Source organism: Panthera onca, chromosome D3, assembly GCF_046562875.1.
Source record: "Panthera onca isolate mPanOnc1 chromosome D3, mPanOnc1 haplotype 2, whole genome shotgun sequence".
Taxonomy (NCBI): Eukaryota; Metazoa; Chordata; class Mammalia; order Carnivora; family Felidae; genus Panthera; species Panthera onca.
Genome location: NC_138350.1, coordinates 85,499,422 through 85,515,488, shown reverse-complemented (window position 1 = coordinate 85,515,488; position 16,067 = coordinate 85,499,422). Strand labels below are relative to the sequence as shown.

The window sequence follows — 16,067 nt, the reverse complement described above, 5'->3', positions numbered from 1 at the left end:
TTTCTGATAACTATTGAAATATAGGGAAAGATTTTAGAAGCTCAGTCAGCTTTTAACGTAGTGAGATGAACTGTGGATCTGAGCTCTGCTTTTCCATAGCTCCTCTACGGATGCTGTGCTGGCCACCGTGGGCTTGTGCCTCAGCCCTTGGTTTGGTAGAGAGGGATAATGATAGGCCCTGCCACATAGGGCAGTGAGGTAGCTACGTGAGGGATCTTTTCCCATGCCTGCTCTCATCTGTTATTCTTTCTCAGAAATTTTTTTCTTTGGGGACTACTCACTGCAATTTTCTTACTAAGAGAGTTGGAAAAAGGACAGCTTAAGGGAACTCAAGGAGAAGTCTGCATTTTCCCTCTGGATTTATTTTTAGCTTTTCTTTGTAACAGTGATGCTCTCTCTTCTTCCTTAGCTTAAAGCACATGGGCAAACTTTTGGTAAGAAAGAGCTTCCTCAGCTCCACAGACATGACATCGGAGCCTCCAAGGCAGGGATAAGAGGCAGCAACTGTGCAGTTTTTGTATGGATCTTTGGAGGCATGTCACAGGCCTTTTCCCCTTGGGGATCCAGAGGGAGGGCTTCGCAGAGGCACCTAGCTTAAAAATCTACCATGTAAGACTGCATAATTCTGATAATTAGTGCCCAAACCTCTGGTTTTGATGGTCAGGAATAGAGTAGGTTGTGAGGCTTTGAAAAATAGAGCCAGAGTATTCCTTGTTTCTATAAATGTCAGGCAAGGTCTGTTCTGAAAACAACAAAAATATGCTAGATAAAATATATCAAAATTTACCTTAAAGAAATTGAAGAACTGAAAAGATAGTGGGAAACTCCCAGGCCCATTTTGATTGAAAGTCTGTGCCTAGAGAGACACAAAATATATACAGGAAATGTGCATTTTTTGTCTTGAGGACATTTGCCAACATTGTATGCTTGGCTTTTGTTCAGGCATGCCAAGGAGTCAGGGAAATACAGCTGAGAGTATCCACGACAAGGGGAGTTTGGGGCCATCTTGGCTGTATTGTGTAAACCCCAAAGACCTAGCCTCTTAAGAGAAAGACGAATCAAAATTAAATTGGTCCCCAACCCACATCCAGGTGATTATAAAGAAAAGAAGAACAAGTGTGAGAATGGGCACCACAGACTGCTCCCCGCAGCTCTGCACCCCACAGATGCATAGACTGAGTGGCCTATGACCTGGTTTGAGCCGAACCTTGATCGACAGTGCTTCTGGGTGCTTAGCAGAAGCAATCTGCCACTCTGATGGATGGAGGACAAGTGCACACTAAGCCTCAGAGAACCTCCACAACTAATTTTTCAGAAGTATTCACTAGTATACAGTTAAATGTGACCAATCCCATCGGGAAACATGGCAACATGAGGAAGAACCAGCAGGGAGAAATATACCAACTTATCTGCCTAGGCTTCAGATATTATAATTATAAAACACAGATTTAAAGATAAATTTAGTTATACCATATTTAGAAAAATAAGTGACAAACTTGGGAATGTTTGCAGGCGATAGGAAAGTGAAAAATTGAAAGATTTGAAATAATAGCCAAACAAATTCTATAAATATTTATGTACCCAACATGGGAGCACCCAAATACATAAAGCACCTACTAACAAACATAAGGAAATAATCGATAGTAACACAGTTATAGTAGGGGACTTTAACACCCCACTTACATGAATGGACAGATCATCCGAACAGAACTTCAACAAGCAGACAGTGGCTCTGAATGACACAGCAGATCAGACGGATCTAACAGGTATATTCAGAACATTCCATCCTAAAACAGCAGAATATACATTCTTCTCAAGTGTCCGTGGAACATTCTCCAGAACAAATCCTATATTTGGCCACAGAACAAGTCTTAACAAATTCAGAAAGTTTGAAGTCCTACTATACATCATTTTTGACCACAGCACTATTAAACTAGAAATCAGCCACAAGGAAAACTCTGGAGATTTACATGGAAGGTAAATCATATGCTACTAAACAATGACTGGATCAACCAGCAGATCAAAGAGGAAAGCAAAAATCCATGGCGACATATGAAAATGAAAACACCACAGTCCAAAATCTTTGGGATGCAGCGAAAGCTGTTCTAAAAGGGACGATTAGAGCAATGCAGGCCTACCTCAAGAAAAATCTCATGTAAACAACCTAACCTTATAGCTAAAGGAGCTAGAAAAAGAACAAACAAAACCCCAAACCAGTAGTAGAAAGGAAGCAATAAAGACCAAAGCAGAAATAAATGAAATAGAAACCAAAACAGCAGTAGAACCGAACAATGAAGTCCAGGAGCTGATTCTTTGAAAAGATCAGCACAAATGTGCTAAACCTTTAGCCAAATTCATTAAAAAAAAAAAAATGAAAGGGATCCAAATGGAATCAAAAATAGGATTAATAACAACTGATACCACGGAAATACAAAGAATTGTAATATTATGAGACATTATATGGCAGCAGATTGGACAACCTGGAAGAAATGGACAGATTCTTAGCAACATAGAACCTCCCCCAACTGAATCAGTTAGAAATAGAAAGTTTGAACAGACTGATGACCAGTAATGAAACTGAATGAGTTATTAAGAACTCACAATAAACAATAGTCCAGGACCAGATGGCTTCAAAGGTGAATTCTACCAAACATTTAAAGAAGAGTTATACCTATTCTCAAACTATTCTCTGAGGCCAGCATTACCTTGATACCCAAACCAGATAAAGATACTACAAATAAAGAGAACTATAGGCCAGTATCTTTGATGAACATAGATGCAAAAATCCTCAACATAGTATTAGCAAACCGAATCCAAGAACACGTTAAAAAAAATCATTCACCAAGATAAAGTAGGATTCATTCTATTCCCGTGTTTCAACTATGATTCAGTATGTGCAAATCAATCAATGTGATATCACAGCAGTAAAAGAAAGGATAAATGCCTTACAATCATTTCAATAGATGAAGAAAAAGTATTTGACAAAGTATAACATCCATTCATGATAAAAACCTTCAACAAAGTAGGTTTAGAGGGAACGTACTTCAATATGATAAAGGCCATATATGAAGAACCCACAGATAACATCATGCACAGTGGTGAAAAACAGAGCTTTTCCCCTAAGATTAGGAACAAGACAAGGATGTGCCCTCTCTACCACTTTTATTCAACATAGTACTAGAATTCCTAGCCACAGACAAGAAAAAAAAAAGCGTACAGATTGGAAAGGAAGTGAAAGTGTCACTCTTTGCAGTTGACATTATGATATATACAGAAAAGACCATCAAAAAGACTACTGGAACTGATAAATGAATTCAGTAAGGTCACAGGATACAAAATCAATATACAGAAACTGTTGTGTTTCCATACACTAATAATGAAGTAACAGAAAGATAAATTAAGAAAACAAGCCCACTTACAGTTGTGCCAAAAAAGAATACCTAGGAGTAAAAACCAAGGAGGTGAAAGTCCTATGCTCTGAAAACTATAAAGATGGCATCCCTAAATGTGTAATTAAATCAATTATACTAAGAAGAAAAGTAGTAAGTAAAACTCATTTCCTACTTATCTAGCTACATTTTACTGTTATCTTTTGGGGTTATTTATATGTGTTTGTAGGTGCTCACTTCATATCTATTTTAATGTGCCTTTTTTGTAACCGTGTTATATCTCACAATGAAATGTATTTTTAAAAACTTACCCTGTTGCATCATCAGTGGGGGCATCACATTAATTGATCTATGTATGTACTTTATTAAAAATGCTTGGGGTGCCTGGGTGGCTCAGTCGGTTGAGCGTCCGACTTCAGCTCAGGTCATGATCTCGCAGTCTGTGAGTTTGAGCCCCATGTCAAGCTCTGTTCTGATGGCTCAGAGCCTGGAGCCTGCTTCTGATTCTGTGTCTCCCTCTCTCTGCCCCTCCCCTGCTCATGCTCTGTCTCTCTCACTCTCAAAAATGAGTAAATGCTAAAAAAAAAAAAAATTTTAAAAAAAAATGCTTAAGAGGGGTGTGTGGGTGGCTCAGTCGGTTAAGCTTCAGACTTCAGCTCAGGTCATGATCTCAGTTCGTGAGTTCGAGCCCTGCGTTGGGCTCTGTGTTGACAGCTCACAGCCTGGAGCCAACTTCAGATTCTGTGTCTCCCTCTCTGTCTGCCCCTCCCCACTCTCATGCTCTCTTTCTCTGTCTCAAAAAAATCAATAAACATTAAAAATTTTTTTGAAAAAAATGCTTAAGAGATAGTAACTGGTAGAAGGAGTTATTATAAACTTCTTTAGATCAGGGGTTATATGCTAAGTTTAGTACACCGTATTAAAACATTTGATGGTAGGGGCGCCTGGGTGGCTCAGTCGGTTAAGCGTCCGACTTCGGCTCGGGTCATGATCTCACAGTCCGTGAGTTTGAGCCCCACGTCGGGCTCTGTGCTGACAGCTCAGAGCCTGGAGCCTGTTTCAGATTCTGTGTCTCCCTCTCTCTGACCCTCCCCCGTTCATGCTTTGTCTCTGTCTCAAAAATAAATAAACGTTAAAAAAAAAAAAAAATTAAAAAAGAAAAAAAAAACATTTGATGATAGAGAAACACATGGGAATCACCCTTTCATTGGGTGATGTGCCCTAAGAGTACGAGCTGTCACCTACAACCGCACATAATGAGTTTCATCGGGTAACTATTTATATAGGCTAATTATGGGGAAGTTATGGGATAAGCCAGGGAAGCCAGGGAATGGGGAGGAGGTGGGTGGTAAGGAGTAGGGGCTGGTTGGCAGAAAGTTCAGCACTCTGTGTACCTTCCACACTGTCTCTTGATGGTACAGAATTCACTTTATGGAGCTTTTTTTTTTTTCGGTAAAAGATTTAAAATTAAAAAAATAAATAAATGAAATAAAAAAATAACAACTAAATAGAATCACCTAAACAGCATTTTTGTTGCTTTAGTTACAGAATCGTTCTTTAAAAAAATTTTTTTAATGTTTTATTTATTTTTGAGAGAGAAAGAGAGAGAGAGAGAGAAGGGGGGGGTGGGGGCAGAGAGGGAGACACAGAATCTGAAACAGGCTCCAGGCTCTGAGCGAGCTGTTAGCACAGAGCTGGACTCAGGCTTGAACTTGTGAACCACGAGATCATGACCTGAGCTGAAGTCAGACACTTAACTGATTGAGCCACCCTGGTGCCCCAAGTTATGGAATCTTTCATCCAACTGGTATTTATTGAGCCTCTAAAATACACTGGCACTGTGGTTGGAATATTTATCAGTGAGCAGATATAGACTCTGCCCTCAACCAGGTTACCATTTAATTAGATGCATCCAGTAGAGGGGGGAGTGGTTAGAGAGAGAGAGAGGGTTCCCAATAACAAGCTCTGAGCATGTGTTTCTCTGAGTATCATCAAATGTTTTTTTTTTTTTTTTTAATTTTTTTTTTAACGTTTATTTATTTTTGAGACAGAGCATGAACGGGGGAGGGTCAGAGAGAGGAAGACACAGAATCTGAAACAGGCTCCAGGCTCTGAGCTTAAAAATGGAACATGCTTTTAAACATAGATTTTAGAGGAAAAATAATTTGATACAATAAAATATATAAAAGTTAGTAATAAGATAGGTTCATATACTTTTCTGAAACACCCTGACAAATCTCCTTGGGACTGGACTTCTCTGTGTCTTCCCTTAAAACGAATAGTATGCTGCAGATAACTTGTAAGTCTTGATTTCACAGTCTGCCTAGCTATGCAAAAAGGGGACACATCTTGTGTGTTGATATGCCTTTAAATCACTTTTTCCTCTGACACATAAGTACACAAAAGCATTTCTCTAAAATGTTTAGTCCTTTTTTAAAAGGCTTAACTAATCTGGTATTTCTTGATTATTGTTTTATATAGTAACCCATGCTGTTGATGTTTGTATAATGGTCTTTATAATTTATCATAAGAGCACATCTGTTTTCCTGCACACCAAAATGTGAACTATAATTGAACAGCTCATTTATACAACTCTTTGTATAATTACTTACTTCTGCACTATTGTTGTTTAAATGAATGTGCCTTTGTTGAATTAGGGCCAAAAGAATTAGGCTGCCATGACTGTTCTGTGCCCGTCATGAAGATAGTTTGTTGTGAGGTTGTCCTCCCACGTATGGTTTACCAGATTGTTTTTGCCACAGTCTAGTGATACCAACTTTGTATGTATTCTGATGGGGGCAAAGGGAGTATCTGACTAGTCCAAGATCAGAATGCATTGTGATGTCTGGGACTGAACTTTTGTTTTTTTCCCCCTAATGTGTTTATTATTAGAAAAAGTCATTAGTGTGCTAGCTGCCTGTCTGGAAAGCGAGAATCAACATGCTCAGAGGATTGGAGCAGCTGCGCTTTGGGCTCTGATTCACAATTATCAAAAGGTCAGTTTTTAAAGTCATTGTTCTAGCCAGGGGCAAATCCAAGCCTCTGAGAGTGCAGCCAGGGGCGCCAGAGGAGTATCAGCTACATTTTAAACAACAACAACAACAACAAAACGAACTCAAGGACCTTATTGTCTTGTGCATTTATACAATTAGTGAGCCATCAGTTGAAATCATTGTCATTTAATTAACAGGATGTCTCATTTCAGAAGGCTGTCTGTCTCTTTTGGGTGAATTCTCCCTGTTGGTATAACTTGATTTGGCATATTGATGTAGTGTTAGTATAGATCATTTCTGTTAAAAGACGTATTCGGGAAAAATATATCCTGAAATAAAACCAAATAACGAAGTTTTATCCAGCTGTGTGATTCCTCTTTGTCTAGCCTGTGTCGCCGCTGAGTTTTGAGAGGACCCGATTCCTGGAAGGCTGCAGCACAGGGCCGGCCGCAAGGGAGCGATAGCAGGTGCAGCCTCGCACTTGCCCTCTCTGGCCTTTGGTCTTCTCTTTCACTGCAGACATCTCGTTCCTGAGAGAAGTGCCCTTGGGTATCTAGCCATTAAATAGTGGCCAGTGACAGACAGCGTTCCCATAGACACCGTCCCCGAATGGTGCCCTCTCAGCTGATAGTCCCTTGTCTGTGCTGCCTGCTCTCCCCGCTGGCTGACAGCACAAGAGGCGAAAGGCTGTGCTGTCGCTTTCACCGTGTGTCCCCAAGGCTTAGCACGGGGTTTGGCACTTTACGGTCACTTAGTAAATATTTGTTGACCACCTGGTACCGTTTGATATATTTTAATCTGAAATCTGGGGCTTGAGGGAATATGAAATATTGAAACCAAGACTGAGTCTTCCTTTAAGACTTGAGATTAGGAGAGAAGGGGTAAAGGGCAGGGCAGGGGACAAAGAACTTGGAGCAGCAGAGAAGAGTCAAGTTAGAGAGGGAAGGATGTGGGCGACGACCCAGGGGGATGTGCTTCTGTCTAATCCCCCTGACCACATTGTCGTGCTTCATGATAATCTGCTCAGTGCTTGCGGTCAGCAGTGGTGGCTTTAGTACTGTAGTGTCCTGATCCTTGGCGTGTGGGAAGAAGTCTGATTCTTGGGTTGCTCTATGTTATCTCCAGGCAAAAACAACTTTGAAAAACCCATCAATAAAAAGAAGAGTGGATGAAGCATATTCGTTAGCAAAGAAAAGTAAGTTTTATTATGAAAGAGATTACAGTTAACCTTGGAAGCTATTCAGTGAATTCTGTGATTAGTGAAATACTTGGATAGTTCACGGCGAAAAGACCGTTTTCAACACTGGTCCGTGCTCTTCATTACGTCACCTTTTAAATAATAAAATGTTTTGATAGATGAAGGTTTGAGATACAATAATTTCTTGAAACGTGTCTGTGATCTTTCTCCAACTCCTTTTCTTTTTCTTGCACTAAATGTCCTTTGCCAGTGGCTACCGCTGTGCCGTAGTGTGTTCTTAGGTGATAAGAGCTGGGCCCAATTAGAATTGACCTTGAACAGAAAACTTTGATCTAACATCAGGGAGTTGAATTACAGTCTTCCGAGAATAGATCCCATTGCCCTTGTATCCTCTCAGCCCTGTGATGTGATCATGATATGAGGCAGGGTTTTCTTTTCACAGTTCGTTTTTCATTTTAAGTGACACAGGTTTTCAATGAGCATTATTCTTTGAACACTTTTTTATGCTAAGGCACTGTACTGTGTCCTCCTTGTACTGTACGGAGTCTTTTAGTTATTAGTTTGTGTTAGTTAGTTATTTTGTTACTAATTAGTTAGTAATGAATTTTTTTGTAGGCTGATTCTTTATAAGTGGTCTATAGTTTTTTTGGTTGGTTTCTTGCTGTGACCATGAGTTTCTAGAGGTACCGAATAATTGAGTTATGTCAGAGTTTAGGCATTAGGAGGGATGGGGCAAAAAAAAGAGCAAGGCGTTCATTCGGTATTATAGGTAATGGCAGCCATTATGGAAGTACCTTGTTTAAAAAATAAGTATGAATTCTGGCCGCTCTTAAGTGCAGTACTGAGTTTCATAAACTTACTCTTCCATACTCTTATTTTTCTCTTTCAGCTTTCTCAAACTCAGAAGAAACCCCGCTAAATGCCTATTATATGAAATGCCTCGAAAACCTCGTTCAGCTTCTTAATTCTTCCTGAGCACCGTGAAGGAGCCCGGAGGCTGACGGCCACCCCAGGTGAGCCCACCTTGAAGCAGACTCCGTGTAGCAACTCTTAGCTAGAGACACGCTGAGTCTCTGCAGGGTGCTGTGCCTTCCTTCCGGATGAGGAGCAGAACGGAAGACGTCCTCGTTCTGCCCCTTTGTACTGGCTCCGTGAGAAAGAGCAGCCGACAAGAAGATGATAAAAAAAGAGGCACAGGAACTTTTGGGAACATAAACATTTTTACCTTTTTTTGTGCAATTTGCTTTGTAAAAATCCTACTTAACAGTTATTTAATAAAGTATTTTTAGAAACTGAAAATTGACTAATAATTGCTGCTTGCAGACTTTGATCAGTATCATGAATATGAATTGCGGTAATTGGAGGAATTACTAATTCTGATTTCCTTTTCTTCCTTAATTTATTACATGGAATCTGACTCTTGTCAGTACAGATCCTTGTTTCACAAACTTTTATTTTGCCCAGGGCATCTACATTGGTGAAGAGATACTTGCATGTAAACGTCTATGATTTTGTGAGTAGCTTCTTTATGCAATTTTTAGTGATATTAACTCCTTTGTATATGATTTGTTAACCTGCTATATTTTATTATTTTCACCTCTCAGCTTCTGAAATGTTGTGTAATAATGAGGGAAGAAATAGAACTTATGATCAGATGGGGCCTGTGTTCAAATTCTAGCTCAGCCCAAAACATCATGAAGAGTTAAGACTTAATAAAATCAATCTAGCAGGAACAAATTCTGTCAGGCATTCATGATGTAACCTTAACTGGCATGTGGTTCTGAACTGAGAACTTAAATTAGAATCAATTCAAGTGTGGATCACTTTTGGCAGTTTTCCCAACACTTTTAAAAGTAAGAAAATTGTGTCTAAGAAAAGAAAAATATATATGTGTGTGTATACATGCACACACATAGTTATGTACACTGATTATTTATAGGAAAGTTTGAATTGTTAACAGAAAAATCACTTTTTTTTTTTTGGAGAAAAAGAGCGAGCAGGGGAGAGGGGCAAAGGGACAGAAAGAATCTTGAGCAGGCTCCATGCTCCGCACAGAGCCTGACACAGGGTTCAATCCCACGACCTTGGGATCGTGACCTGAGCTGAAATCAAGAATCAGACACTCAACTGACTGAGCCACACGGGTGCCCCCCCAAAATAACAGTTTTAAAGTGCTTTAGCAAATTGCCATCATCACTAAAATAAGTCAGAAGATGTTATTTAAGCTAGAAGCATGAGCACAGAATAGTTGTTAAATATTGAAATAGAAGCAGAAAAAGTTGTAAGTGTCTGAAAATTATTGATTAGAACAACAGGTCTAGGAAGTTCAGAAGTTTCTGGGCTGCCTAAGTTAACTCAAAGAAATAGACATGCCAGTATTCTGAAAAATTCACCCGATTCTGAGAGCAGGAATCGGGAATTATTTCCACCTTTTCTCCTGGTTTCTTACATTCTGTGCCGTTTTCTTGTTATTACCTTGTAAGCCCCCACTGATGAATAATGAGATGGATTTCTTTGTAACTTCCATTTAAAGGGCTCTTTCTATGTCACAGGGCGCTATTCTTAGAACGTTTATTATTTAATCTGTCTTCCTCTAAATTACTGTTATCCCTATGTTAGAGGTGAATAAATGGAGGCTGAGTGTGGCTAGGTAGTTTGTCTGTGGCTGCCTGTCTAGCTATGCTGTGCTGCTTTTTTTTTTTTTTTCCTCATTGGAATTCCTGTCTTTGTATTTGGATCTTATAGCTAACAACTGTTTTTTCTACAAAAATCAGATCTCTCCAAGGAAATAATCATTTCCTTTATGGTTCATTGATTGATTGACATATCAGGGTATCCTTTGCCTCATATCTTTGGAATCAGGAAGAGTTGTAACTGATTATGTTCTGTAGCAGTTCAAGGTAATACCATGGTGGTGGGGGGTGGGGATTTGTAGCCCAGTAGCTCAAACCAGTGGGGGATGTTACCTGCTGAAGCCCAGGAGGACTGTCACCCAGAAAAGGACCAGAGGTAATGGCTTCAGGAAAAGTTGCACTGCCATCTGTTGGTGTCCAGGGACCTGAGCCTCAGGGGCAGGTAGTGTTCCTGGTCCTGACGGCAGCCCTTCCCTTCTGTGTCTCTTCAGATTGTGTCTAGCCAGCCAGTGGGGAAACTGGTAAGCAGAAGGTTCCTAAGGTCACCGGCCCACTATTTCAGCAGCTGTCTTGGTGCTAACTTGGGGAGCCCTGAGCATCGGAATCCCCTAAGCTTGTTGAAATGCGGATTCCGGGACCCACTGAAGCGGAGTCTCAGGCCAAAGTCCGGGAGTATTGTTAGTGACGTCCCCAGGTGGTCTTTACACTGACCACAGTTTGAGAACCAACAATTAATCCCCTTCTTTTGTAGAAAACTGCCTAGAACTTGAAAATGATTGAACATTAACCAGCTACTTACTAATGAAATAGGACTTGAGTTTGGGTGTCTTGAGTGCTAGTCAAGTGTTTTTTCTATCACCCATCTCTGGTTTAGGCAAAGATTCAGAAAATAGGTGTCGGGGACCAGTTCATGCCTCATGGTCTCCAAATTTCCCATCTCCTGGCCTTTTTGGTTGGCTGGGTTAGTATTGCTGGTGTGCTGTGAATGCACACGAAGCCTGTACCGTTTCCACCATGATGCGCAGACATTGATACAGAGGCTCTGAATTTAGGACCTTGAGCAGATTGTGGGAGGAGGCAGCCTTTCGTTTCGAAAACAGGAAAAAGTAGAATGCTTAGGAGACCTAGATGGAGCCTTTCCTACTCTTCCTAAAATCACTTTCAAAAATGAGTAACTGGCTGTATTTTTCTTTGTTCTGTGAAGAATGGAGTGAAAAATAGAATTGCCCAGTTAACTGCAGGTTGTCAACTTCCCTTTGTAGTATTAAGTACACTCATCATCTGTGGTAATCATACATCATTAGTCTTTGTGGCTGCACCTTGTCTCTCCCCATTTCCTGAGATCTGCTGCTTGACTCATGATGTTCCTCAGATTTGGCAGCCTGATGGGTAGGAACAATGATCAGCGTTGCTGCTGTTGCCATAACCAGGCATGCATACAAGTTCTCTTACGGAATGAGAGAGCATAACCACGTGGTTAAGGGAACTGGGCTCCGGAGCCACGTGGACCTGGTGTCAGCTGTGGCTTCATCCGTACACGGCGATGGCGGCCCTGGGGCAGCCTCGGGGCCATTTCTGCTGCTGTAACCGGGGATGAGGACACCTGCCTTGTTAAGTTGGGGAGAGGTTCGAGTGCCCAGCATAGTACCTGGTACATAGTTGATTGTCCCTTGGATGTTATTAGTGATTAGTTAATCTCGTATAGTTCTCACAAACTTGGCTCTTTCTCATTAAAACATTAAATCCTTTGTGCCCTTGCAACCCTTCTATTTCTTTGGGGGTGGGATAGGCTGGGAGACGAGTTATGTTGTCAAAACTGAGGTTTCAGCATTCCAAAAGGATTGTCAGTTTCTGGTGGGGACGTGTTCACAGTCCTGAGGTCGCTGAGCTCATCAAGCTATCACGGAGAGCCTGAGTCTTGGAAAGCACGGCGTAGAGGTGTTAGGGGCAGCTAGATAGACTTGGTACATTTTATCCTGCTTGTCAGGTTGTTCAGATTGACTGTGAGTTGGTGAAATATTGCTCCTTCCCAATTTGACTAAAAAATACAAGAAATAAAAACATAGCATCCAAAAGAAAACCTCAGCTTAAAGAATCCATCAGTTTGAGGGTAGCCATTTTCCTCCATCAGTCTGTTGCTGACCTGCTGCAGTCCAGAAAGTCAATGGGATCGGATGATTAAATGCTATTGTTCCTGTGAATGGGCAACTTAGAGTTTATTCTTCCAGTTAAAAACTATTCCTCATGGGAAATTCCTTATAAATTTTAAATAGTAAGTCAGCTAGGACTGGGTGAGAGGATGCTGGGCCCCAAAGCTCAGGATGTACGAAAGACTATGCCAAGACCCCGGGATTCTGAGATTTGGCAGCAAGATGTGATGAGCTCAGCGTGATCCTGTTTTAAATGTTCCCAACAACGTTCATCTTTGCATTTCATTTGCTCCTTCTGCACTTGAGAAATCTGCTTCAGAAAAAAGTTATGCTCTTTTAAAATAACGTTTCACAAAAGATCTACAAGGTAGCATTCAATAAATTTCTCTTTTAACTAATTTTGCCCGAAAGCCAGGAGAAAAATATGTGTTTCAATGTAGACTCCACGACATGAATTCTTTCATGCATTTTTCCTTTGTGAATAATGTCTTTCCCTGTGGCTTTACTTCTACCCACGGCTGTGCCTTGGGAACGTCTGCGTCCCATTTGGTTCATCTGGGCGGTGATACTGAGCATTCTGGTAGCAAGCAGATTGCTTGCAGTTCTGGGCAAATTCTGAGAACATGCTTTCCTCAGATACTCTATTAGAACATTCTTCCCTTGGCTTGCCATGGAAAGAGATTATAAAAACGCAGATTATAAAATGGAGAACTACTTTTAATCATTTTCTGGTGATATTTATCATGAACACTGGATTGTCATGTATCAGTTTATAGATATGATACCTGGTTTACAGTTTGTTAGGAAAAGCCATGATTTGCAGAGTAGAAAACTGAAAATAACTATGGCTTTAGTAAAAGAGAAGTTTCTTCTTTTTTCTGTTGTAGTGTTTTTTCTTACATGTAGGAAGCCCCCAAGGGGCCGTTCCTTCGCTAACAGGGTCCTCAGGGGCTCAAGTGTCCATCCTTCTGCTCTCCCATCTTTGATAGCACGTCTTGGAAAGCACGCCTTGTTCAGGTAGTCGTCTCATGGATGTCTAGAAGGAAAAGGAGAGAAAAAGATGTCCCCGCCTTTTTAGGGATCCTTCCTGTAAGACCACTCCCAACAACTTGGCTCACATCTTCTTGGACAGAACACAGGCACACTCATGGTCACTCTCAGCTGCAAGGGAGGTGAAAGAGTGGAGCCCTTCAGCTGGGCTCACCGCCATATCTAGTGACGCAGTCCTCTGCTGGTCAGTGGTTAGGCAGCCACCAGTCTCTGCCCCACAGATCAATGTTCTAGTTAACTTAAGAGAAAAGCGTGATATAATTAGAGGTGAAAGTATTAGCCTCCCAATGAAAAATCGCAAAGCTTATAAGATGCTTATTGAATTTATTCAATCTCCATTTAGACTTTGTGATTATTTCTAGTTACAATCAGAACCAGAAGTATTAATGTCAGAAAACAAAACTAAGATGACTTTCCAGTGTGAAGCCATATGTCCTGTGTGGAGTTTATCCCCATGACACGGAAGCCTTAACTATCAGAATCCACCTGCTTATCATGGAGAAACTTGGAATAATTGGGCTAAACAGAATCTGGCATCCTCAAAGATAGGAGCTAAAAATTGGTTAATTGAAAAAAAATACATACTTTATTTCAAAAATGAGAATATTCACTTTCCAATCTCTTCATTAAGGGCTGAGGCCTCTTTTGAGGGTGGTTCCTTCATTGGTGTTAACACTGTTTTGGGGCATTAATCATATCAAATGCACTGAACAGTTTCCAATTTTTGTTTTTAGAAATGGAACAAGAACTAAGACACTTATTAAGCAGTCTAAACCCCACCTTCTTCCTGAAAAAAAATTTTTTTTTTTTTTTTACTGTTTTATCCAGGAATTCTTCCGGATGTTTTACTAATTTTATTTTTGCTAATTATTACTATTGGCTGTTTGGTGTTTGTTTGTTTGTTTGTTTGTTTGTTTTTGTAATTACCTCCCCACACTAGATTCAATAGCCCTTTCTTTGTAAGGGACTACTTGATACCAGTTCTTTGCAAAACATTCAACTTAGTCCTTACAGAAATAAATATTTTTCATCTCACCTCTGTCATTACTATTTAACCAAATTCTATAATTCCAGTAATGAGTCTAAGTGGTTCAAATTGTTTAGGAACAAGTAGAGTCAGATCTCGTTCAGCTTGAAAGTTGCCTACTGGAAGCCAGAGCTGTGCTGGAGGGGTCGTGCTGCTAGCCTCGGTGCACATGGGCTCCACTGTCAGCCACTGTGTTTATTGGGAGAATGGAGAGAGTTGTTAAATCTTAGGAAATCTGTTCTGTGGGGGCCAATTAAGAGAGGTTCTATTACACTATAAGTTTACAAGATTTCTTGAAACTTTGAACTCCCTCCTGTTTGTTGACTGGTTAATCCTTGCCAGGCTCCCTATATTCAGAAAAAGGTTGCACAGGTTACAGAATATGGGTACTTTCTCGACTTATTCTCAATTCACCTTTTACCCCCTCACATTCTCTAGCTTGCTTCCCCTTTCTCTCCTACCTCTGTGACTTAATTCTTCAACTTTCCTCCATCAGGTACCTTCACCCACCCTCACACTTCATTTCTGCTATTTTAAAAGGTCAAGATCAAATGTCACCTTTCCCGCGAAGCTGTGTCAGATTCCCTAGCTGGGAGGAAATTCTTTACTCTTTGAGTTTCCATACCGGTTTTGGTTTAGCTTTTTTTTTTTTTTTCAGCTTTTATATTAGTTACTTTTTCCTTCTTGTATTATTCTGATTTGCATACAGTCATTCCCACCATCTGCTTAGATATGGCTTCTAGATTGAGCATTAATTTTCTGCTTCTCACAATGCCTTGCATGAAGGAGATGCACATTTTATATTTATTTGAATGACTGAATGAATATGGAAAATATTAGTAAAAGCTCCAGAATTTCACAGTGTAAATTAGGGTGAAAATTCTGTTGACTGTCAAACTATGCACAACCGTACGTGTTTCTTTCATGAGAATAGATTTTTAAGTTCTAAAAATGAAGAATGAAAGAAAAAGCACTGTTTACAAATACTATAAACTCTTAGAATATCTTTTTAGTTCAGTAGAGAAAGAGCAAAAAAACTCCAGTATTTTAGAAATGATTTGAAAATATACCTAGCACCAACGTGAATCAGAGACACTAATCTAAACTTTCAAGATCCATTGCTTCCTAGGAATCTTACTTGGGATATTCTTTTTGGGCACTAGAGTGTAGGTGTCAGCTTTTTGAAGATAGAACCGTGAATTCTGAGAATCATACAAGCTGCGACTCCAGCAAGTGTGGAAGAACCAAAAGAACCCAGTTCACGTCACCCATGCTGCGTGAGAAGCACAAATCAACAGGTAACCTGTCAGCTTCCTTCCAGTTGTTTCTTGGTACCCACGTTCAGCAGCAGCAGGCACTGAAGAATCTGACTTCAACTGAAATAAACAAGGCACTGCTTTGCACAGAAAGAAAGCAGGGGGCAGTGGTAAAGGCTGAAAGGAAACGTAATAGTTTGCCTTAATGAGGACTGGGGAAAATGCTTTGTCTACTGGGGAATGAAGTCTGTAATTGCAACGCTTTAAATGTCTTATACCTGTATCTTGTCCACAGCTGATAACGCCTCCATCTGCAAGGTGAGGACACCACAGCTCCCGTGCAGTGTTTTGATTTTTGACCCAAATGGGGA

The 16,067-nt window shown here is 40.4% G+C and overlaps 1 protein-coding gene across 6 annotated transcripts in view; it reads left to right on the top strand.

Annotated features, from left to right (window-relative positions):
• The window catches only part of RTTN (rotatin), a 161,401-nt gene extending 152,522 nt beyond the window's left edge, over positions 1-8,879 (top strand). For 5 of the 6 annotated variants that reach the window (XM_060614067.3, XM_060614069.3, XM_060614070.3 and 2 more), the window contains 3 exons: positions 6,282-6,385; positions 7,508-7,577; positions 8,470-8,879. In XM_060614067.3, coding sequence (XP_060470050.3) covers positions 6,282-6,385; positions 7,508-7,577; positions 8,470-8,555 — 260 coding nt within the window. In that variant the 3' untranslated portion in view covers positions 8,556-8,879. The remainder of the gene's footprint in view (positions 1-6,281; positions 6,386-7,507; positions 7,578-8,469) is intronic. The other variant, XM_060614068.3, reaches the window with a different exon arrangement.
• The last annotated feature ends 7,188 nt before the right edge of the window (positions 8,880-16,067 follow it).